Source organism: Strix aluco, chromosome 3 (assembly GCF_031877795.1).
Source record: "Strix aluco isolate bStrAlu1 chromosome 3, bStrAlu1.hap1, whole genome shotgun sequence".
In the NCBI taxonomy this organism is placed as follows: Eukaryota; Metazoa; Chordata; class Aves; order Strigiformes; family Strigidae; genus Strix; species Strix aluco.
In genome coordinates this window covers 11,358,305-11,384,232 of record NC_133933.1, presented here as the reverse complement: position 1 = coordinate 11,384,232, position 25,928 = coordinate 11,358,305, and the positions used below count along the sequence as shown (strand labels likewise).

The 25,928-nt window shown below is 41.1% G+C and overlaps 1 protein-coding gene across 1 annotated transcript in view; it reads left to right on the top strand.

Moving 5' to 3' along the window:
- The first annotated feature begins 8,491 nt into the window (after window positions 1-8,491).
- MRPS5 (mitochondrial ribosomal protein S5) overlaps window positions 8,492-25,928 on the top strand; it is a 64,932-nt gene continuing 47,495 nt past the window's right edge. The window contains exons 1-2 of the mRNA XM_074817360.1: window positions 8,492-8,757; window positions 18,582-18,719. Of these exons, the coding sequence (XP_074673461.1) occupies window positions 8,700-8,757; window positions 18,582-18,719 (196 nt within the window). The 5' untranslated portion in view covers window positions 8,492-8,699. The remainder of the gene's footprint in view (window positions 8,758-18,581; window positions 18,720-25,928) is intronic.

Genomic DNA, 25,928 nt, shown 5'->3' with positions numbered 1-25,928 from the left:
TGTGCTACTACTGGCCAGAGGCAGCTGACAGAAGAGTTGACTTTTTGGTTGGTTCCTCACTACATTTGCTATCATCTCACGAATGAGTCTGTGGCTGTGTGTTGCTCAGATGCATCATGCAACTGAATGTAAGATGCTTGGCTGACAGATAGCAGGACAGGCCTGGACAGCAGCCCAAAAGATGATGATCTTTATGTCAGTAAGTTCTCCAGCTCATATTGCATCCTTGCCACCAGCACAGGAAAGAGGCAAAAAACAAGTGACTAAGTGCAGGCTGGGTGAGAATTCTTTAAGCTGTCTTTACCTGCTGGCATTGTGTCATCTGTATTCCCAGCACTGACTGCTACAGCTTATTTAACAATCTAAGCATATGCAACAGAAAGCTGTCCTGAGGGTCCTGGAGTCATTGCAAAAATTGAGATACTCCAGGTAAATAAACAATCTGCTGGTCTGGCATGCATCATTAAACGATATCAATAAAAGATGCGTATGGGGTAACTCAACGACAAACATTGCATTACTTGATTCTTTAAGTACAGTGTTTCTAAAGAAATATAACAAAGACCCCAAATAGTCAAAGGAGCAATTCCAATTTAGACCCTGTAGATTTAGTGCTGGTAGTTGATGCCTTTGTCCTGTACAGAATTTCTGCCTTCCTTTGGGGTAATTGGTATCTTTCAGGATGACCACTATCCAGGTTGCCTGTTCTGTTCTTTGTTATTTATATTCATGTGCCAGACAGAGGCAGGGATCTGAGCATGCAAACAAGAACTTGCAGCTTTATTTCATTTCCTACTGCCATGTAACAGTGTCCCTAGCAAGACAGTCTTTGCAAGAGGAGGTCTGCAGATGTGAGTGTCCAGCTTAACTGCAGCTTCTGTGCCTGTATGATTTCTCTCTGCACCCTCCATTTCACATCAGCTCTCAGGGAAGTCAAGTGTTGAACATGTGTAGTGAAGCTTGGTGTGACAGACCCCCTGCAAGTTCCTGCTCTTGGAGTCTGCTCATGCCAGCACAGTAGTGTCAATGGATTTGTGCTAAGACCCTGGATGTCACTGCACTAACCCTGCCCTAGCAAGTGTCTGTGTCCCCCAACCATGCTGCTATTACGGAGTCCAGCAGCAGTTCTTCAGAGCCAGAGTCCACTGTGCACCTGAATGCTAGCAGCTGCTTTTTGGAGACAGCAGCCTTCTGCTTAGCAAATGATCCATGTGATGCAGGTGGAGCATGGTTTGTTACTGCCAGCAATGGGAAGGAGAACACATAAATAATGTGGAGCTGAGCACTTGCTTTGTTTACTACTCCTGTATATCTGGCTGCTGCCATACAGAAATCAACTACGATCCATTTAATGCCAGGTGGCAATAATACTTAGATCTCAGTAGGAATGTGTGTTTCCTGAAAAGATGGAGCAATGCTGTCAGATGAACGTTACCCTGGTTGAGAGGTATCTTTGACCAGCCTTCTGGGCCTGCCAGACCCTGCTTTACATATATGTTTATTGCTCTGTATAACTGATTGACTCCTTTTCTGATTGCACAGCCTTCAAACCAGGTGCCTGGCAGTAACCATCTATTTCAAGAGGCATGTAAATTATCTTCTGTCCTGCCTGGAATTCAGTATGCCTTAATGGAGCTGGCTACAGGAAAGCTTCAATCTATTTCCAGCTTTCACTTTGGCAGGTTATTGATATGTAGCTTGTAACACTGTACTTCAGCAACACTAGAGGAATTACGGCAGTAGTCACATTAACCTTTCCAATCAGCTACATGCTGGTTTCACATTGCTCTGCTAAGAGCCTGGCCATGGCTTTTGGGACTCACAGATACCATCTCAACACAATTAAATATGAAGGAACGTCATTGCTGAAAGACTTATAACAGCAGTGGCAGAAATACCTAGGCACCTTCAGAACTGCAAGTCTGTTTATGACCTTTCTTTCAGCTTCATTAGCAATACTGCTGTGCAATTGCATGTTAACTGTTATGAATGGCCAGTGCACCTGCTCATTTCCCTGCTTGAATCTAGCATAACCAGCAGTTGCAAGGCCCGTGCTGACCACCTACATATCAAAAGCGGAAGAGTAACCAGGCAGAGCGAGCAGCAATTGCAGATATATATGTTGGTATAATTTTGTATTGGGAAGAAGCGAGGATTTCATGTGGTGCCACATTGCACAATGTTGTTAGATGCAGCATCACTACAGCTGCTATAACTAAGCAATGCATAGCCCTGATAATGTGGACACCTGGGATTCACATGTTGCCTCCTCCATAAACTGCTGCTTGTGCCCGAATAATAAGAAAAGTCAAGCACCCAGAGCTGTTGAAGAAAACAAGTGATCAGCCAAGTGTGAGGCCCATGGGCTAAAAAAAGAGGGGGAGAAGCAGAGAGGCAGACAGAGAATACTGACCAGGGCAGGAATGTTTCTGATTACAATTCAGTGAGAGGGTGTATTAAACACCCAATTAAAATTTCAGATTACTGAAAGTTGTCTGGTTTCAGCAGCTGTGCAGCATCTCTAGATTAGCAAAGAGCTGCACTGTCTTTGCCACTCTCCTTGGCAGCTGATCTTTGGTCCCAGAGATACACTTCTGTAGCAATAGTGGAGTTTTACAGCATGGCAGCCTCCACAGACTGGCACAGCAGAAGAGGAAATGAAACACCATGCAAATTGCAGGCAGGAGCAGAAGGGTAGCATTTGCGAAGGGAATAGCTGATTTTGCTGGTACAGAGCAAGAGAGTGACCTCCTGGGAGATGGTGTGACACAGTTACTCCTGACTGGCTGAGGAGAAACATGAGATTTTGGCAGAAAACCTAAAACCACTCTGGTACTAAAAAGCCGCAGCGATCTGGCAGGTATGCCCTCATGGATACTGCTGATGGCCTTGCTCTGGCATCTTTAATGACACCTTCCTGAAACACGATCTTTGACAGTGCTTGTCCTTTCCCCAACATGTACAAAAGAAATCCGTTTCCATGGAGAATCTATTATGCTTTCTCCTGGCAACCCTTCCCTAGGCAACACTGGCAACTGGCTATTTTGTTTGCAGAGCGGGGCTGATTTGGCCTCTAGCAAGGAAGCTGGGAACAGGACCTCTTCCATGTGCCACCAAGGCCTGAGATCAAGGTGGGCATCTGGGCTGAAAGCTCCCTGGTTCCTCACTTTCCAGTAGTCTAGGCAGGTGAAAAGGGTACAAAAACTTATATCTCCTCTACCTGGTGGGGAGTTTACCGTTCCCTGGCACACAGCTGTTTCCAACACACCTGAAGGATCTTCCTACTCCTTTTTTAAAATGTGTTGCTTAGCATTAGTTGCTAAAGAGCTAAATACTCCTGAGGCTTTCACATTACAAAGCCACCCACAACTGCCTGTGCCATCTTACCTCACCTTGAGCCCTGGGAGCAAAGTATGGCTAATTTTTCCTGGGACAGCAGAGTGCCGATGCCAAACAGCCAGTTCTTCTATTTTGGAAACTTGTTTATCAGAAACTGTTCAAGGCACCAGTTTCTTCCCTGCTGAAGCTGACCCAAAGTGGATGAAGTCCTTTTGACTCCACTAGGTCTCAGAGCTTGTCTTCTTTAGAGATGTTTGTTCTTGCTCATCTGAAGTTCCTACCAAGGAGGAGCCAAAGCAGTGTAATGCATTTGGTTGTCATTGCTTTTACAATGGGAAAGCATACATTGGGGAGTAACTTTACACAGCAGAGATTTACAGGCAATGAGCCAGGCAAAAAACCAGTTGTTAAAAATTGTCAGTCTTGCTGAAACAAATGAGCTAGCTTGAGAATTTGCTATTATTCAAAGATAAGGAAACCCTAATCAAAATCACATCTCCTCTGAAATTTTTGTCTGCTGGCATTAGAGTGCACTATTCCTACTTCACTGCAGCAGGCAGCCTGCCTTTGAATGGTCCGTTATCAGCCTGCATTGCTGTCTCTCCCAGTGGCAGCACTCTTCACACATCAATGACTAATACTGGTTCAAATCTATTTTACTGCCAAGTAAAACAGTTATTACTGGTGAAAAAATTGGAGCAAATAAGTTTTGCTCCAAAATATAAATGACAGCATGCCCAGACAGTAAGCTTACTGTAATTGTTTTCAGTTCTGGTAGGTTATCAGATATGATGGGATTTTTCTCTACCCTGAGACAGCAAAGAAATAGCTGATAGCATCACTTTGCTGGAAGTATTCCAGTGCTAGACAGACCAGATATGTGTTTTGCAGGAGTGGAGTGGGGTACTAAAAGCACCAGGCTGCCTGATGGATACCTGTGGAGTGGGGCTTTTTCCACCTTAGCTTCTCACCACAGGGAGAATGGTGTTTTAACAATCAGTTGTTCCCCCTTATGGGCTGATCACCCCTCTGGTTCCTTTTCCCCATCACACATACATCCTTTCCTGCCTGCCATGACAGCACCATGCTGGCGCTAACCAGGTGCTACTGTTTTCCAAAAAGCAGATTCATGCCTGGTGTGCACTAAACCAATCTTAACACGCTCGGGAGAGATATTGTATTTATTCGGGCCCGGGTGCTCAGTTCTCCACAAATCAAGCCCACCAACAGCAGGTTTTCATGCTTCTCTTACACACAAAAATCAGAGGCTAGAACTTTTCCAAACACACCTATTAGATACTAATTGGTTAGTGATTAACATCCAATTACAGTACAGCTTACATAATGCTTCTACTACTAGGCATGCTCAGGGGAAGGTTCTTAACCTGGGCAAGGGTCTTTTTGATCTGTGGGTGTGGTTTTTAGTATTATAACAAAGGTAGTTCACTTTCAGGACACTCAAAAGTTAGTTTCATTGCCAAGTTAATTAAATGAATAGTCACTTTGCCAGCTTGTCAAATAACTCATCCTCAACACAATCCCAGACATTCTCTTTATGGTCCAGGATGTTCTGCTTATTTTCTAGGGTTTGGAGATCAAAGTCTATCCTTGATTAATTTCTTATCACTAATCAAGGTCATCTTGACCACACTTCAAAGTTTCACTCGACCACGCTTCAAAACCTCATAGTTGTCCCCATACGTGCAGTAACTATAGATACTAGCACAATTAATAACCATGGCTTCTAGCAAATGTGAAGTATACTATATCACTAACAGCAGCTCAGATCATCTGCTTTCTCTCTGCCTTCTCATGGCATCACCCACACCAGCTTCTTGCACAGCAACCAAGCACTAGCTCTAGGTGCTCTTCTGGGGCCCTGTCTTGTCCCATGCAGTGGGTTACGAGTGAGGTGAATCTTTCGAATTCCCCGAGAGCGTGCGTGCTGGTAGAAGAGCCTGTCTCTGCTCAGCAGAGCCGCAGGGTGGCTGAGTCACGACAATGAATCAGAGGAACAATTGTGCTGGTGCATTTATTAACTGACCGTTTTAGTAAGTGAATGGAGACAATTTGGCAACAATCAACTGATAACTGTCAGGGTGTGGTGGTTTAGTCCCTGCCAAGGTCTGAGACCACGGCTGCTGCCCCTCCCCCACAAAGGGAGTGAAATACAAAGCCCAGGGCTGAGATAAGGAGAGGTTTAATACAACAGTGCAACAGCAACACAACAAACAACAACAATAACAATAAGAATAACAGTAATAACAATGAACAGAGCAAAATATCTACCAATACAGCAGTGAGAACAGAGTAAATCCCACAGTACACGCGGTAACCCCTTGTCCTGCTTCGGTGCCAGGATGTGACCTCTGCAGGGTATCTGAATAACCCGGCTAGAGCTCCCCCCCTACTGCTGGGGAAACTTGACACAGAGGAATGAATAAAGGCACTTTGGGATGAGACTGTTTTCCTAATAACCCATCAATGATCAACCAATCACAATTCAATTCCTACAAAACTTATACACATGAATATATGAAAGAAATAGAGAGAGCAGAAAGAGGAAAGAGAAAAGAGAGGAGGAGGGGATAGGAAAAGAGGAATCACCACCCTTGGATCCCACGTTATCACAGAGTAGACAGCTTGGTCCATAGGTGGTGGGTCAACAAAGACACACGTGGGGTGTTGCCTTTATCTAGTCTTTCTTATGCATGCGCAATAGGTTGTTCCAGAAGGTTCTCACTTTCTCTGGCTTGTACCTGCTCAGTTAGGCAAGTTCTGTCTCTGGACAACAACAGGAGGGAGAGGGAGAGAAACGGCCCCCGCCACACCTCCACAGAGCTTGCTCTGCTTCTCCCCCACAGGGCTTCCCACTCGAGTTGTTTGAGACATCCTCTTGATGACCAGTTTCTTGTTTACAAACAGTTTGTGACAGGCCCCAGCCCTAACAGAAAGACTTGCAGACTACTCGGGTCTCTGTGGAGCTCAGGGCACATGGGGAGACTTAGCATGCTATTTCCAGTTCTAGGGAGAGAACTTGGGGTTCAATCAGGTAAGATAATAACAGTCCAGAGCTAATGGAACCAGATTTTTTTAAAGAAGGTCTAAGTGAAACCCCCAAACCCATTCTGAGTCAATTCAGAACTTTTCAGACTTGGAAGGTTTGGCTCCAAGATGATTTTGCCTTTTGGAAAGTCCTCTCTTAAAATGTAAGTGCATTTTTAGAGGGGGTGGGAGGAAAATAAGTGTAATAAAAGTTCTCACAAAGGAGAAAATTTGTGCTCTTTGAGTTGGATCTTGAAGCTGAATGACCAGCAGTGAACTCCAGGAACTGGCTCTCAGTTCTGCATATTACTTTTTCTCCATTCTTTTGTAGTCTATGCAGCATACTGAGAGACTGGCTAGTGCATAAACCAATTCCCACTGACACAAGACAAAACACACTCACCCCTACACTGCTGGCATTGACCAGCTGTAGCAGTGTGACAAGGTACAATGGCTAAACAGCCATTTCATTGCTGCATTTTTTTTTTTTTTATGTAACAGATTTGTACAAGGCAAATTCTTTCTCTCCACTAAATGATGCACAGAAAGTGGCATTTGCATTAGATCATCCAGTGCATAAATAAAAAAGAGTTTAATTGTCTACATGGCACAACTACTTCCAAGAGGAAGAGCTGGAAATAAACACTGCAGTGAACATATCTACAGGAATTTATGAGACTAATTGGTTTTATCATTAGTGACACTGTCAGGGTTATGTCCTGAAATATGTGGTATCTTAATGCTGTGAGAATGGGCATATTTGAAGTGCCTGAAGCCAAGATAAAAATCCCGTTTAAAAGAGTATGTCTTACATCAATTTTCTGCCAGCAGCTGATCTGTCAGCACACTGCAGGAAATTCTTTACAGCTTCTCGGTCTATTTTTGTTCCATAAGATACAATGCAACCACTGTGTTACACGTCAAATGTATGACAAATACTGAACACATTGCAGGTTGTGTGCTTCTGCTCACTAATGCAAATTAAGCTATTTGTTATTACTGTAGTCTTTTTAACACTGGAACTAGCACATCAGGAAGAAGAATGGTAATGCAGTATATGAAAATGCCTGTACTGCAGAAAAGGGCAGTCAGACCAACAAATCCACTGGCTTTGCTGCACAGGAAGGAGAAAAATAAAAGGGGAAAAATGCTGCTGTGAATCATTTTCAGCAAAATTTTCCCTGCCTCAAAAACTGTTCTGAAACATCAAGAATTCATCCCCTAGCATTCTACATTTTCATTCTTGCCATAATAATGCTTCACAGCCACAGTGGTAGGCACCGTGCAGGAGAGTAGGAGATGGTTCCTATCCCAAGGGGACTGCACCAGCGGGTACAAGGTGTGTGCAGCTTGCTGAATGGCCAGGTCTTGTTGCTACACTTGCATTGGGTGCTTAAGCTGCTGCAGTTCAGGGCAGTAACAGAGCTACGGGGAGACTGCAAGCTGTTTGACACCATTATTGTCGGGCACAGGGGAGCCTTCTAGGCCACGAAGTCCATCTGCACAGGAAACAGCGTCTGCTGGAGCCCACCTGCCCCTTTGGATGGAATGGCCAGCAGCATCAGCATTCACGGAACAGCAAGCGTGCCTTGGCTGCCACTCCGCCCGGCAATGCAGAGCCACTAGGAAAAGGCTGTCTGTGAGGAGACACCTCACCTGCCCGAGCCCCCACCCACCGGGAGCTCTGCACAGCCCGCTGCACCTCGGGTGGGGGAAGGCGGGATGGAATCCCCGGAAGAGAGCTCACAGCTCCTAGGAAAGCCGTACGAGCTCCAGGCAGCCCTGGTGTTCATGCGAGCTCCGATTTGGGCAGAGCCAAGCACCAGCCCCAGCTGCATCCACAGCCCACCCCCACAGCTGGGGGCAGCGGCAGCTGCGAGGGCAGGGAATGCCGAGGTACCAGCGGGCGGCTAGTCACTTCAACCCCCTCACGCCGAGGCCGCCCCGGTGCCAGCGGCGGTCCCGCTGCCGAGGGCGGGGAGCGGACCGCCACCGCCTGGCCCCGCCCCGGGATGGGGGGCAGTCCCACGCCAACGTCGGGCAGGGCCTCGGCGACTGTTGGGGTCCTGCGACGGGCATCTGTTTTGGGGCTGTTCGGGCGCTTGCCTGTTGGATCCTTAACCGTGCAGCTGCTGGCGGGGAGGGGCCGGGGCGGTGGAAGTCTCTCATTAGGGCTTCAGCGAAGTGTCAGCCATTGGTTTTCGCCGCTCCGGCCTAGTTTTCCCCCGAGCCGTTCTCTCGCTGCTTTCGCTTTCTCATCAGGCAGTCCGCCGGGCAGCTAAGCACGATAGCCGGGAGCGGGGGAAGGGGTCAGTATGGCGGCGGCAATCGGCCGGGCGTGCGCCTATGGCGCCTTCCGAGCGGCGTGGCGAGGTGAGGTGACGGGGGAGCGCATGGTACCGGGGTCACCGCCTCGGGGAGGGCAGGCAGTAATCGCTCGCGGGCCCTTCTCCTGTGCCAACCGGCCGGTCCAGGCAGTCGCCAAGGGAGGCAGGGCCCTGAGGGGGGTTTATGCGCACATGTGTGTGCATGTAAGCACGGAGGGGGGTTTGCTGTGACTCTGCCTCGGTCCCGTAGGTCTGGGGCGTGACCTGGTAAGAGCAGACTGCTGCCTGCCTGCCCCGAGGTTACACCCACAGGGCTGCTGGGGGACAGAGGGAGGTCAAGAGTGTGCCGGTGCTTCAGAGGCAGCCGTATGTGGGTGTCTATACGCACGTGTGTTTGTGTTTTACAAACCCTTGCATTGATCTTTCCCTCCATTGTATTAACTCCAGTGTGGAAAAAGTGCTTTGCTGATTGTTGGACTCGGCTCCATCTGTGATACTTAATGGTTACTGTGGCACAATATTAAACGGCTAACGATTGACTCAACAACACCATGTAGAGAAGTGGGAGCTGCTCTGTGTGTGCATGGATCAGAACACACCACAGCTGCATACATTCCCTTGTCTGTTCGATTGCTCTGGGCCCTACAAGAGCTAGATATGAATTCTGTTTTATATCTAAACAATGCTAGTGGGACATTCTAAACAAATGTTAGGTAGTGTAAACCTAGTTGCTCTTGCATGTGTTATTCTTCTCCAGGATGGGAAGTGTGGTAAGTACCTTGTGAAATAACTAGCTTTACACTTGCATGGTCATCGGTGGACAAGGTTGTTGTTGTCACTAAGCAGTTTCTGTATTTCTTTCTTCACCTGCATTAAACGTGTACTTCAGATCATAAATGGGGTTTAGGCATGCAGATCTTGCTCATCATCACAGAGTTTGGGGCAGGCCAGCTGTGCCTTTGGAAACTTATTTGTCCCATCACAGTAACTTGGGCAGTAATATATGCCTTAAGACAATGGAGTGAGGTGGTTTGCTTTTTAATTCAAATACTGTTTTCTTCCCCTTATTTCTACCTTTCTCCTCTTATGTCTTCGTGAACATTTTTAATTGATAGGAATCCAAGTTTGTTTTCTAGACTGCTCTAATTCTTCAGTAGCCATTTCTTTATGGTTTTTAATCCTCTGCAGTCAATTTTCAAACCTTTAATGTATTATTTTTCCTAGCAGAGCTTAAAGTATACTTAGGAGGAATGGAGAACATGTACATTTTTTTCCACTAAGGATCAGAGTTGACTCTTGATCTGTCCTCCAAAAGTTATGGTTAGAAAGTTGGCAAAATTGACTGGCTATATGAGAAATAATACTGTATAACTGAAGACTTCTGCTGGGTGGCATTTTCTGAATTATGTAGTTAATTTTGATGTAGATGTGGGGTTTTTTTTACTTGCATGCTTCTTAGAAAATTAAAAGTCTTTTCATTATACAGTGTTTTTAAGCAGTGGATACTACTGAGGTTTCACACAAACTTAAGGTGATACAGGTGTAGTTATTGCAGTGCCATGGGTACCTTAGCCCATGGCACTAACCTTACCTTAGTATTGCTAAGTGCCCTGCATTTGCAGCTCCACCACCTGCCTTTCAGCAGCTCTGTCCCCTTTAACCCATGCTGCCCTGGCACTGTTGCAGAGCCTTTGGGGCAGTATTTTCCCCTTGTTCTCATGCTGTCGTGCTTCTGACCTTGCAGCTGTGAATCCCAGTAGTGTTTGGTGGGTAGCAACTGGCAGGAGCCGGTTCTCTTCCCTTTGTTTTCCTCTGGGCTGTAGGCTTTAGATTCATTAGGGGATGCCATGACATGCCTTCATAGTGCTTAACAGCCAACCAGCCTGCATGTATCCAGTGAGGAGCCTTCAATGGTCCTGATGAAAAGATGTACGTACTATAGGAAGTTCTTATGGGGGAAGGTCATCTGCACTGGAGACTGCCTTGGGATGCAAGTTACATATTTCTGTCTGTTGTTTTTACTTTTCCTCCAAAGTGACTTTCATCGTTAGAGTCATTGTATACAGTTAGCTATGCACCCTGCTAATAAATACTGGTGAACCTGTCTCAGAATCGTTTATACAGCCTAGGTAGCTTGTATGTGCTTAAGTTCTAGGCAAAAGTCATAATGAACTACATTAACGCCTGTGTATTCTCCAGGGAAAGCTGGTGACTGAGGTGGGAAGAAAGGCCAAATTACATTGTTAAAAGTATATTCAAGCTTAGTATTAAAATGCGTGGAAGCTGGACATGTTTTTTGCCTTCAGCAGAGGATGACCGTTCCTTCTCCCTCACCTTCAAAGGCAAAATAAAGTTCTCTAGCTTTTTTAGCTTCTACAGTCCTCTAAAACTCCCCCCCCCCCCCAAAAAAAAAAAAAAAATCTAAGCAGTTAATGAATTTCTGGTCTCTTTTCTTCCTCAGGGCAACCTGTAATGAAGTGATGCCCACTGTGTAGCCAAACAGCAGAGCATTCAGGGAGGTTTGAAAGCAGGCCAATGGTGTTTCATTGGTGGAGGGAATCACTGTACAATCACAGAGTATATCCTAAAAAAAAAAAAAAAGAAAATTTCTTATAAGTAGACCAAGAAAAGTAAAAGGCTGCAACTGCTCCTGAATAATTTATTAAAATAATCTGTGTCTTTTCAGGTGTGACCCTCTTAACTGCTTCTGATTTGATTAGCTTTGTGTTCCATGCTTAGCTTGGGTAGATAGTGACCCTTTCCACGTGCTGTGATTTTTAAATGCATAGTTTTTAGTTTGAGAAATTAAGCTCTTCACATCCAAATTTTTCCAAGGTAGCTGGAGGGTTTTTAAAAAGCAGATTGTATCAGTGCAAAGATGTCGTTACTACATGAGTCTTTCTTGAGCGCTTACAAGATGGTATGAAAAAACCAGTAATGATTCTGAAGTATCTTCCCTGTTGCATTTGTTTCTATGAATGTGTTATTTCTGTGCATAACATTTTCATTTGAATAAAAAGCAGCAAGCAAAATGTTAAACAAAAAAACTCCCAACTTCATTGCCCATTAGAGGCTAAGTTAATAGTGTTTGATACCTTCAGAACTGCAATTTGGAATTTAATCAGAACATCTCTGTTTTCTTGTACACAAACCTTTTGAGAATGTGATTATTTCAGCCCTAGAGCCTCCCATGTGTATGTCTGGAACTGTACTCGGGCAATTTTTCCAAACTTCTAATCACAACTACAAAATAAGCGTCTTCATGGCTCTTTTTTAAAGGTTTTTTACATTGCAGTTCTCACTGCTGAAACCAAATTCATGCAGTCTTTCTTTCACTCAGGTACAGAACAGAGTAAGAACAGTTTTCTGTATTTAATTCTTGTGGAAAGTAATTGCAGTAGACGGGATTATTAAATTGTTGCCAATTGTTTTAAAAAACAAAAATTAGCACTGAAGCTTGCTGAACACGGCATTCACTTGTAAATATGTCAATGTTCAGCATGCTTGCTGTCTTTCAGAATGTCAGGTGATACAGCAAGCAAATGGCAATGCATGCCAATTTTGGGCATTGTGCGTGGTGACAGATGCTGCACCCAGTGCATAAATCTCCTAAAGGTGGCATGTTAAACCAGTATGTAACAGAAATAAAGGTTAGGAAAGTTGTAATGAAATGGGTACAGTAAAGTAGTAGAGTTGTATATGAACTAGGGTGAGTGTTAGAAAGAAAACTGTTACGGATTTAAAGTTTGCAGAAATAAGACTGTTAAACCATTAGGTTTACTTTCCCACCTATCTTGAGATTCATTCTTCTGTTGCATCTTGTGAAAATAATGAAATGGTTATGTAGTGGTTTCGTTAAGCGAGTTTTTAGTGCTGAATAGATGTATATTTATACTTGGATAAAATTTTGTATTTAGTCAGCGAAGGACAGCACTTAAAAGTCAGTGCAGGGTTTTAATTGTAATGTTTATAGCAGGGAAGTTAAGTGTCACTGAGGAGTCAAGTCACGCTCTGCGCTAACATAAAATTAAATATAGTAAGCATGCTTTTTTTCTTTTTTCTGCTTTGTTGATGTGTCTTTTGCTGGTGGCAAGACACTAGTGCAGCATTCATGACCTGTCTTGCTTTTACAAGTGATTCAGTTTTGAATACCTTATGGTAAGAAGCATTTTAGATTTTTAAATAAAAATCCCATCACAGATGTTTGGAGAATGTATAGAGAATGGAGATATGGTGCATTAACTGTGCATACTTACATGTCAAAATTCTGTTTTATTGAGATATGACATTTCAAACTGTTTGGATTCCATAAATATTTTTATTCTTTGCTCTCTTTTCAAAGTGTCTATTCCCTTGGTAGCAGTTATGTGTACAGAAGTGCGTGGGTATGCTTTATTAAATACCAATAGTCAGTGTTTCATACTGCAGGAATCATACGGGTTTGGGGTTTTTTTTGCCAAGTCTTCCTCCTCTTTTGTCCTGCTGCAATTCAGAGTCCAAAACAGTCTCATCTCCCATTGTCGAGAATGTGGTCAACATAGCCCATGAGCATTCCTAGACATATAATTTTGATTGCCATCTCAGAACTAGTATTCTCTCACTACCAGTCTTAAAAGTATAAATCACTCACTTTAAAAAAGATTGAATCCTTAAAGAAAATAGGTTTGTCACTGCTTTCAGTGAAGCCAGTATCTCACCCTGGGCTTTAACAACTTCTGTTATGAATTATAGTGGTTGGATGTTGTAGTACTTTTTTAAAATAACTTTGGATCACCAGACTTCTTGAGATCTCTTGAAGGTCTTCTGACCTTTTTGTATCACACTAGTGTTTATTTGGCTGCTTCTTTTTCTGACATTTGACTTTTTCTCCTCTTCCATGCCCTAGCCATTCTGTCAGAATTTTATTTCTGCAGCAGTGATTCATCTGATTCCACTGTCTCTTGATTCTTCTTACTGTTGTCATTTTGTCCTGACTTTATTGCCTTTTTATAGATTTCCATCATAATTTCAGAAGGAGATGGTATTGAGAATGTGGAATTTTTTTGCTAATGAAAGCAGGAGTAAAACAACCAAAAGCGAATTGCATTGCAAATATTTTTGATAATGAAGTAAACTAATCCTCTTATGTTTTGTTTTCCAAATTTTGTTTCTTAGGCAGAGAATTTAGAATATGCTTTTGTATTACAGAGCTGTGAAAGAAACCATCACCTCTGCTGCTAGAAGTGCAGATGACCAATTCAAACAAAGCAATGACTTTCTCACTGTAATGTTTTAATGTATGATTGAGCCTGGCCCAGACAATTAGTGGTGTTGTTTTCAATGTTCTGAACATTGGTCAGTTATTTATCTCATTTTAGCTAATAAAGTATTGCTCCAATAGATAACTCAAAGTGAATGTAGAGCCAGTGTAACAAGCAGGAGGTAAGAGGAGCACTCAGAGATGGCAAGGCAGGGAAGCTAAATTAATTCTTCGCATTATTGTTCACTGGAAAAAGAAATGGGAGATTTCCATATGGTACCCCTTGGTGGGATGGTGGTGAGATTTAGTGGATATTTCTGAAATTAAAATAATTGTGAAAGGTTATGGGCCAAATCTACAGGATGATTGTTAGCAGGATCAGAAACTATTCACTAAAGAATTCTAGGAGAACTCCAGGATGAAAAAGATGAATTACTAGTAAGAGTGTGTAACCTTCGCTTTGAAATTGCTTTGGTACCTGTAGAGTGGAAGGTGGTAAATGTGGCACCAATCTTAAAAAAAGCTTGCAGAATAAATGTCAATAAGATGATTATGCATGCCTTTAGTAATGAAGAATTCAGCCTTACAAATCTCGTAGAGCTTGGGTTGGGTTTCTGGGAGACTCAGTTGGATAACAGTGATCCAGTTAATGCACTGCATGCATGATTTTCAGATAGCTTTTAGCAGAGTTCCTCACTGCAGACTTTGAAGAAGTTTAGCAGATATGGGATATGAGAGGAGTGTGTTTAAATAATTCGCTGACAGGTAGGGAGGAGTATGGGAGCTCCTTCGTCAGAGGAAGATCACCAGTGGGGTTCCATAAACAACTGTACTCAATATGTTCATAAACTCACTGGAAAAGGTGTTGAGCAGCAAGGTAATTAATTTTGGTAGTGGTACTAAGTTATTTAAAGTAGAAAAGAAAGATTGACTGGAGAGTTATTGAAGATTGAGTGAATGGGCAATAAAATGGTGACTGAATTACAGTGTAGATAAATAGAAAATGATGAAGTTCTAAATACCTTCATATCCAAAAGACTAAATCACAACTGGAAGAGGCTGATACAAAGGGGAGAAGGATCACCAGAAATACCATAGCAACAGCTGAGTAGCCTGGGACTTCTCAACCTGGAAAAGGCTCCCTGGGGAAGTATGAGCAAAGTCTGCTAGATCCCATGTGGAGTGGATAGGAATTGACTTTCTCTTCCAATCTGACAACTAGGCCATGGATCTAATAAAAGACAGAAAATAGTAGTAATAAAAACCATCTGGTTCATTATGTGGTGAGTAGTAGATGTGTGGAACTCCTTACCAAGCAGTGTTGTGGATGCAAGATGTCTACATGGTTCTGAGGAAATCACCTGTACTGAAAGTAGTCAGAGACTGAGCAAATACAAAGGAAGACAGTATTGTATGTATTCGCTCACTGGAGACAAAATACTTAGCTACTTAGGCCACTAGCCTGAACCAGTGTATCTGTTCATAAATTTCCAGACTTTTTCTTGTCATTATTCTCAAAAAAGTGTTAAGAACTAGGAGTTATTAAGTCAAGAAGCTTGTTCAAGGAAGTTATCAGTATATGTGCTCACATATGTGAAAAGATCATTTATAGGCCAAGAGGAAGTATGTGAAGTGGGGAAAAGTGTGCCATTTCAAGTCATGTTTGAGGTATGACAAAATTTGCAAGTGTGTGAAGAAGATGGGATTAGATTTTGCAAGTTATTTTGAGGCACTTTCCAGCTGTAGGCAATTAAAGGGTGCAACAAGGGAAATAATAAATACTGCCGCATAGTGCAATTTTAATTTAGTTGTAGATATGTGATGTTATTTTTTAAAAAACAATTTCTTTAATTGCATGCCATTCCAAAAAATAGATTAATAACTAACGTAATTTTTGTGAAAACTATTCTCAGATGAACTGTTATTTTAATTTTGTAGATTAACAGTTTGTCATTAAATGCATATTAAAAACACAAAACAGCTCAAAAATTGTGAGTGCTTATTGAGTTATCACTGACATTGTGTAGTTCGTATTAGGAGTAACTGCTAGTTCAGTAACAGTTTGAAAGGAAGTGTTTTGAGTAGTGACTAGCATATTGTTTGTATGTGTCTCATACCATGACTTGGTGATATGTTCTGCATTCTCTGTGAGTTTAACCAGATATTTAAAAATCTTCTATTCCTATTTTTTGCTTTTTTGTTTCTAGGTTGCTTTTTATTTTGTGGAAATTAATAGTTTTTATCAAAATTTTCATAATGGAGTTTTATTGTCAACTTTCTTTTCATAGGAATAAATGATGATAAATTTACATTTTAAGACTAGTTCGAAAGGAATTTTTTAGAACTTCCTGCTACATTACCCCAGTTAACTGAACTTATTTGTCTAGAAGGAGCTATTGTCCTGACTTCAAAAAATGGATTGTTGTTTTATTGGTAACAGAACATGACAAAAGTCATGTTATTTTCTGTTTTTAAAATCTAGCTGAAAAGATTGAATTTAAATGTAGTTTAGAAAGAAGTAGTTTTTAATTTTTTTTTAAATTTTGTTGTCATTTTCTGAACAATATGTTGAATAATTGATTTCAAGACAGTATAGCCCTTTTTAATTTGTTCAAGATGCACGCTGTTTGGATTGATTGATTATGTAAGTAGGAAAAATACATATTCCTTACTTCTGAAGAACCACCCCTCTGTGCTGGTCAATAAATTGGAGTATGTCTTGCTTTTATTGTTGTAGGTAAGCACCTGAGCCGTAGCTGTTATAACATGCTCCCCTTGGCTTATAGAATAGCAACCTTTCTGCATTAGCTGAACCATCTGGCAGAAAATGTACCACCATGCTATATTGAAGCAATCTTTCTGGAGATAAGAGCATGTGTAATTGGCTAGCTTTGTAATAATCAAATCTAGAGGGCCATGGGGAAGGTACTTCTGGAGGTGCATTCTCCTTTCAGGATGCCAGAGTAGGTCACGTTCATGAATTTGCAGAGTCACAGAATAGTTGAGGTTGGAAGCCTCTGGAGATCATCTGGTTCACCTTCCCTGCTCAGAGAAGGGTCAACTAGATTACCCAGGACCATATTCAGCTGAGAGTAAAAAAAGATGTTTTCTTATGTTTGGGTGAAATTTTGTGTTTTTTACATTTATGCCCATATTGTGTCTTGTCCCGTCCCTTCAGATATTTATATTTACATAGGTAAGATTCCTCCTGAGCCTGCTTTTCTCCAGGCTGAATGGTCCCAGCTCTCTCAGACTCCCCTCTTATGAGAAATGCTCCAATCCCTTAATCATTTTTGTGACCCTTCGCTGGACTTTCTTACAGAATCATAGAATATCTGAAGGTGGAAGGGACCCATAGGATCATTGAGCCCAAATCCTTGCTCCTCACAGGACTACCTAAAACTAAATCATAGGACTAAGAGCATCGTCCAGACACTCCTTGAACTCTGACAGGCTTGGTGCCGTGACCACTTCTGTGTGGAGCCTGTTCCAGTGACTGACCACCCTTTCAGTGAAGAACCTTTTCCTAATGTCCAGTTCTCCAGTATGTCCATGTCTCTCTTGTGCTGGGGAGCCCAGAACAGGACACAGTGTTCCAGGTGTGTCTCACCAGTGCTGAGTAGAGGGGAAGGATCACCTCCCTCAACCCACTGGCCACAGTCCTCCTAATGCAGCCCAGGACCTAATGCAGCCCAGGATGCTTTTTTGCTGCAAGGGCACGTTGCTGGCTCATGGTCAACTTGGTGGCCACCAGGATCCCCCAAGCCTTTTTCTACCAAGCTGCGTTCCAGCTGCTCGGCCCCCAGGATCACAGAATCACAGAATCAACTAGGTTGGAAAGGACCTTGAAGATCATCTAGTCCAACCATTAACCTAACACTGCCAGTTCCCATCTACACCATATCTCTCAGCGCTATGTCAACCCTACTCTTAAACACCTCCAGGGATGGGGACTCTACCACCTCCCTGGGCAATCCATTCCACTGCCTAATAACCCGTTCTGTAAAGATGTATTGGTGCTGATAATTCCTCCCCAGGTGGGGGAGCTTTGCACTTGCCTTTGTTGAACTTTGTGAGGTTCCTGTCAGCCCGTTTCTCCAGTCTGTCAGGGTCCCTCTGGATGGCATCATGACCGTCTGGTGTATCAACCACTCCTCCCGCTTTTGTATCATCAGCAAACTTGCTGAGAGTACACTCTGCCCCATCAAACAGATCATTGATGACAATATGGGGCAGGATTATCAAGCTGATTTCAGATTTGGTCTTCATAGCACATACAGTGTTTTATAATTATTTATTTATCACTTCTGATTGTGTCCAGGAACATTATTGCACATTTTGCTCCTAGGACTATATTTCTACTTTTTGAGGACACATTCTCAATCTATCAGCAATATGTTAGAAGCCTTCTAGCCGCCTTCTCTTTGTGACATTTTGTAATGCAGTATCCCCCCCCCCTTCTGCAACTTGCTTCATACTTCAAGACAAAAGGTTCAAGTCTGATAGACTTTGGAAATTAAGCTGTATGAGTAAATATTACTATTTTTCATCTGGTAGGTATATTTGCAGGAAACGTTGTTTTAAAGAAGAAAATGTCCTGTATGTAAACACCTTTCTGTCTTCATTCTCAGGGTTTGCTTCTGTGCCAGTGAAAGGGAGTTCCTGTTCGTATTCTAGCCTGGCATGGGCTTTCCAGACACGGTGTTCCATCTCTGCCCCCTGGACTGTGACAGTCGAGCAAAGGAGACAAAGCAGTTTCTTCAATAGGTGTAAGTCTTGAGTTGGATTAAAATTATTATCTGTAATAAACAGAAGAAGAAAAGAAAATTTTGCTTTAGAGAGATACAGTCATGAAGATCTATGTACAGTAACTTTTTGTATCTACTCTAGTTACATATCTCCTAAGATTATAGTTGCAACTGCAGCTGTTGTCAGAAGTGCATGCACGAGGTCAGTTTATTATCTTTTAATAGTGAGCAAGGGTTTGCATTGTGTCACAGTGAATCCATCTAATATATGTCATTGGATGAAAGGGGCAAACACCTTCCCCTCTGTTTCCTAGCCCTTTATTGAGAATATAAATTGTGTTTATTTTCCAAATGATTTTTGAGCCACAAGCAAGGCATAGTTCAAACTGTGCTGTCTCAAAAATGAAAGAACTGAAATGCAGTAATATGTTAAACAAGAACTGTTGATCATGTCCTGCTGATTGTCTGGCTAACTGCAGTATTTTCTTTCAGTCCTGAAAGGACTGCACACATGCTTAACATAATTGAGAAATTATGGCTTAAATTTGTGCTTGGGACTGTGAACTGAGATAGGTGAGGGGCCATTCCATCTGTTTTGTGGTTCCTTATCCTATCCAATAGAGGAAGAGAAGGAATAGCAAGAACATAATCTCTGGAGGAGATAACTGCAGCAATTTGAGAGTCAAAGTTGTTTTATGGATTCTAATTCATAGAGTACAAGAGCTCTGCAAAATCAGACTTTTAGAATTGGTGGTCTCTTCTTATTCTTCTCAACATATGAGTGGCAGAATACTGTACTGGTTTTCTTTACATTTGCTAAAGAAATGGGGTTTAAACAGTCATGCTGACTGTCTTACCCAGTAAATTTTGACAGTTGACTGATTTCAAACAACTGAGGCTAAAGAGGTCTCAAAAGACCTGCAAAAGGCTGCAGTGTGAACCAGAGGCTCTGCATGGTAAAGGTTTCTTAAGGATGCCAACTGCAGGAAAAATTAATTTAGAACTTTTTCTTAGAACCCAAGCAGTCAAGAGATAAGAATATGTAAGAAGCTAAGCACTCTTGTTATTTTGTTTATCTTAAATTTAAAATACAGCACTGCAAGTGATGGCAATGTGATTACAGTTTGCAGGTTAGATTGTTTCCTTAATTATGCCTATGTTCATATTCACAAAGTCTAGATGAGCTCTGTTTTACCAGGAATTTTGCCAACTGTCTTGTTAGGTGACTTAATTAAAAATGTTTGTTAGATTACTGAATTGAAAATGTTTGTTGTGATGGCATCTCCATTATTTGACTTAAAATTTTAAACAAGTTATATTTAGACAAACTACCTAAAACTATTGGCTGGCTTAGTAAGATGTAACAACTTGGAAGAATTTAAGTGTACCTCCTTTATGTATTCAGCAGGGACAGTAGCCATCAGGTTCGTAAGTCTGAGGGTTTTATGTTTCAGTTATTCTAATAACTGTTTCTATGACAGAAGTCAAAAAGAAAATCTTCAAAATTGAAATGAAGTAGGTATTAACAGTATAAGTCACTCATATCCTCTAGCAGTGCAGTTGCTTCAGAAGTAGTAACGTTAAAAATGCAGATATGACCATTTTATATGAAACAATTTTCACATGAAATGTCAACCAAATTACAGTCCTTTGTGACTGAGAAAGGTGACTATACTTTTCTATCTCATTAGTGAAAGTTTACTTCTCTTCCATCATACTTTTAAAAATATTAACATGCTCTTGTTAGTAGGGTCACCTGTATCTTCAACTTAACTATTAAAAACAGTTTAACTCATTTAAATAGAAGAAATTCATTTAAGTAGGAGGAATTGCAATTATCCTAGGCAGTCTAGGATCCTTACCCAAATAGCTGTCCCCTTCAACTCTGACACAAAACCATACACAGGGTTTTATTCTTGTCCTATGACATATTTCAGTGAGTTTGTAATGAAATAACTTAAAATGATCTTCTTATTCCAGGCTTAGCTTCTGTCCCTTCCTCCTTTCTGCTTTCCACCCTCCCCGCTAAGGGAAGCAGTTCAGTTTCCATCTACTTAACAATATCACATGCTTATTTAGAAATTTGGAAGGGCCTGAGGCTTTTCAAATCATGTTTAAAAAATACATGACTTCCTCTGAAAAGTCTTGCCTCCTTTTTCAGTGTGTCTCAATAGACCTGGTATTTGCAAACAATGTCTGTGCCTGTTTCAGTCCAACATTTGTCTGAGAGGATAGGGCAGATCTGTTTTCCCTACCTCTCAGTACAGTTACATGCTCTTATGTGCAGGCACACAGTCTGGGAAATCCCACCAATCCAGACATTCTGAACAGATGCTTAAGCTGCAGTTGTTGAGAAACACTGATAAAAAGTGCTGTACGTTTAATGGAAGAAGTACATATCTGTCTGACCTGTAGATGAGGAAAATGTGAGATATAGACCATTTAAATTTGATAGCCACAGAACTGGATTGCAATATATGGGCTGTCATTCCTGAAGGCAGCAAAGGCACACAGATGTGTCATGAATACTGAAATGCTGTGGCTGTCTCACAGCCACAGGAGTTATCTTTGACCCAAATCATCCAAACCAGCTAGCATAATTTTCTCAACATCTGTTGTGTATCCAAGTGTATGTGAGAATAAAGAACTTTTATTTGATACTGGAACTATATAAAAATTTCCTACTCACACTATCAATTCCATTAACTACCCTTACAAACGAATTACAAGAACTTAGTTTCTCTGTTGCTAGGTGATGTTTCCTCTTAGGTTAGAATACAGAATAAGGAATATGATGATTTTTCAGAGGTTATAGAACTAGATTGTAACGATCAAGGGAGAATCATTTAGACCAATAACATAAATTCATACTCAGTGTAACATGTTTTGTCTCTAGAGGCTTTAAATCTCTGTGTTTGTGTTCTTACTTGGAAGCATCAGTTCCTGAAAGCCTGTTTCTTAATCACATTTTATATTAAATTTTTGTAGTCCTATGTGAATTTTCTTTGGATTAAATTGTTCATTTTTTCTGCTGTGCCTAATTTGAGGATCAGAGTGGATTTTTTTTTTTTTTTTTTAATTTTAAAATAATTTAAAATCCAGCTAGCAGTGAGAAATAGAAATGAACTTAAGTTTTCAGTGGAAACATTTCAGGTATGTGCAGGGCTAATTTTTAGTCTTTGAAGCTTATCTAAAACCATCATGTATCTGTCCCATGGTACTAACCTCTTACATGGCCTCATGTTCCTCTTTATGGTCTTGCAGTAGTCCTTGTCTTTCTCAGACATTTTCAGTGTGCAGATTCTTGCAGTTCCACAGTTAGATACCACCTGCTATTCAAGTGACTCAGTAGTGGGCTGTCTAGACTGAATGCTTTATATTCTTCACAGCTTCCTAGGTTTGTATAAAGGTCCTGTAGAGCTAACAGGTAATATCCTTGGAAGATGACATCTTAAGAGGGTTGAGGTAGAGTTGTAAAGAGGAACATGTATTTTGCTAAAGCAACCCTTTTTTTATTTTTTTTTTCTAAGGCATCACTTGAGGCAGGGGGGAGTTTTTTATCTTCTCATCTTTCAGCAGAACTCAGTATGAGATACACATCATACACTTCCATTTAGAATGTAAGGGGTCTCTTTTGCAGTTGAGGAAAACAATGTTTTGAGCATGGTCACTTAAGAAACTTGAGAGTACTCCAGCACTATATCTCATTTCTTATGGATCCATGCTTTTCTGCTTGCGGACTGGGATTAGACAGGCAGTCAAGAAACTATGATGTCACATGATGGCAGACAGTTGCAGTGGAGATAAAGGAAGTAGCAAGGGCAGTTCTCCTTTGAGATGAGCACACCAATTTTGATGAAACAACTTTAGAATCTTGCACGTTATAAGTAATCCACCCAATATTAGTATTCCATTGTTACGTTTTTCTCTCATAAATCTATTTGTATTATCATCTGCACAATATTCCCTATTGAATTGAGAGGATTCAACCTATTAAAGGAATTAGTTTCCATAATTATCTTTAAACAGGCTGAGTAAGTCTTAGAATTAAAGACTTCCACTTTTAAAACTAACAGGAAAACACTATATGAGAAACATAGCTTGTCAGGAGTAACTGATGGTATCGACTGCCTTCACAGTTTTTGAACAATATATGAGTTCAATCGAAGATTCTGAAGGGATATAAAATCAGTCTCCATCTTTGTTTTGGATGGTTCACTTCTGTTGTTGTTGTTCTGTTAGGTATTTCATGTAATTGTGAGAATGCCTCCAGCCACTAGTAAGTATTGTGCTTGAAATTATTGTGCTTGATATTAGATGTTAATATGTGCAATTGAAAGTGACATCTAAATCATTTGGTTCATGTTTGATTCATGTTCAGCCACTGAAATGAATTGGAGATTTTTCTCTTTTGACAGCTGCTCTGTGTGCCTTTTTGCCTAGCACCTTTACATTAAATGCTTTGTAGTTAAGGATATTGTTATTAGGCACAGTTTATAAGACTGTGGAGAGAGAAGGTAAGACATTGTAAGGCCCAGATTTAAAAATATAGTTGAGCACTCCTTTTCCTGACCTAAGTGATTTAAATTGCATTGCCAAATCCTAGATCATTAAAATAGTTCCTGTAGCCTGCTCTGTGCCAACCTCTGTCCTAGGAATCTTTTAAGTACTGATGGGGGAGTGTCTGGAAACAGAAAGGTGGGGTTTTTTGGGATGGAATTTGTGAAAAAGCAGACACACGCATATTCTTGCCGAAAATGAGAGACCAAGGTTGAAGTCTTCCAAATCAAGTAGTGTTTGGGTCTCCAGATCCCTGATAACTGTCTTGACCACTGAATTAAGTTAAAGGATCTTTTCCTTTCCCTGTAAGGTTCACGATCACTTCTTTGCCTTCTCTTAACTGTCCTGAGCCAGCTGCATGTACCTCAGTCCCCTTGCAAGCTCTTCCTGGGCTCGCTTCAGGCAGCTGCTGGATCGAGTGCCCATTATGCTGGCAACTATAACTGCTAACAGTTTTTTTCTTTCCCTGCCATACTTGAGCAGTCACGTGAGTTAGGCTATAATTGACCTGAAGTTCAAATTTCTCTTATAGAAACTTCAAAATGTGAAAATGATCTCATCAGGTAGTGTGTGTAAGATATTACATGTTTATTTGGCCATGCTGGCTATGGATAGCTAAATACAAACACTATTTACAAGTCATTCTACAGTCATTGTTTTGTTTGTATTTTTAAAACAGTTGGCAAATTCCTATTAGCAGATGGCCCTGACTCCTTCAAGGAAGTTTCTTTTAAATCAAAATAGATGTAGCATTAATATGAGATAAGAATTCTAAGTGTTAGTTTGTTTCTTTTGATCTGTTTCTAACCTTGGGTCACTTAATAACCTGATCATTTATTCTTGATTGACAGAGAAAAAAAGCTTCATACTCAGTTATTTGAAATAATACTATTTCATAATGTGCTTGCAAAGGGTAAAAGGAGAAAGCTACCTTTGTCATTCTTGTTCTTCCAGTCTCATTGATGGATGTGAGTTCATTAAAAATCTGAAGTCTCTTTAACTTATACTGGTTCTTAATTTTTTGTCTCTATTTCATTGTGATTTTTGCCTCTGTAGGCAGAATTTACATGGAAAATAAAATTAATTTTTTTTTTACCTGTTACTATCAGTTTTCAGCTTAGATGTTTTTTGTACTGTAGCTTTGTTCTGTAACCTGCAACTTGTATATGCAGTTTATATGCCTTATTAGGGAATAGATGCCTTAATGGGGAACCTGGAATGTAAGATTGAAATGCTGTTCTAGCGCATGTTGCCACTGGAAGTCTTGCTGTGGCAGTCATACCAGTTGCCTGAGTATTGAAGTTTTTGTTACTGACCCAGGTTTAGGCTACTGTTCTCACCTTAGCTCTGAAATTTTGTGAGTGAAGGCACTGTTTTTTATTCTTTGCTTCTCTAACATTGAATGGAAGGATTTTTTCTACTTACATGGGGTGACTCAGAAAATCTTTTCCTCCCATTTCTGTTACAGGAATTGTAGGCTAGGTTTTTTATGCAAGTGGTCTCTTGGCAACCTGATTGTAGATGTAAATCAATTTACTTCTTCGGTGCATAAATAAGATTTATTTAGCTAACTGATACCTTAGTTTTTCTATGATGAGGTGCTTCTGAGCAAGTTGGAGGTAGCTCTGCTTGAGCTACAGGTTGCAGTTGGTAAAATCCTCTGGTCCCTTCAAACCTAGATTATGTTTCTGAAGAAGATGGTGACACACTTCTCTGAGGTGTGTAGGAAAACAACAAAGGACAGTGAACACAAGTTAGATCAAGGAAAATTCTGGTTACGCAGTAGGAGAAAGTTTTTCATCATGAGGGTGGTCTAACACTGGACCAGGGTGGGTGTCCAGAGAGGTTGTGGAATTTCTGTTACTAGAGATACTCAAAATATAACTGAGCAAGTCTCTGGCAATCCTCAGATAATATTGAAGTTGAATTTAGCTTTGAGATTGGTTCTGCTTTGAGTGTGGAATTAGATCAAGGACCTCCTGAAGTCCTTTAAATCACAAATTTTTCTGTGAGTCTGATTCTAGTGTATTTCACTCCTTGTACAGTATTGGAGAGTTGAATTTCACTAAAATGTACAAGGTGACACTAGAATAAAGCAACAATGTATATTTGTAACTTCAAATTTAGTGACTTGACTTAGGTCCAGTGAGGAGGGTGAATTGAGTGTTTTGGGAGTGACATTTTAATTTTTTTTTCCTTTGTTCTCAAGTAATTTGTATAATTTTAAATAGTGTTTCAGTGCCTTTGTCTTAGCTTGTTCTTTATGTTTTCTGCTGTCCATCTGCTGCTTTGTTTCCTGATAAAACTATATATAATCAGAAATAGTCTCAGTTTTTTGGCTAATTATATAGTCAAAATTGAAGCTTCAGGAAGCTATAGTTATACAAGGTGAGAAGAAAACTAATGGTAGATAAACCACATACATGCTTAAGACTGTAAATCACCGTGAATTTTTCGGGCTGTCTTTGTATCTAGTTAAAGCTTAAGATCAGAGTCTCAGAAATTAGAGAGACCTACTATTTTCAAGATTACTCTGCCTAGCAGGAGAAAAAGTGCTTTAGAAGTCCAGGTAGAGAACTTCCCACCACAACAGTGTACTGTGTGTGCACAGGTAGAGAACGTCATTTTTGTTTAGGTGCTGCAGCACTGAGGCCTATGCTGTCTTTTAAG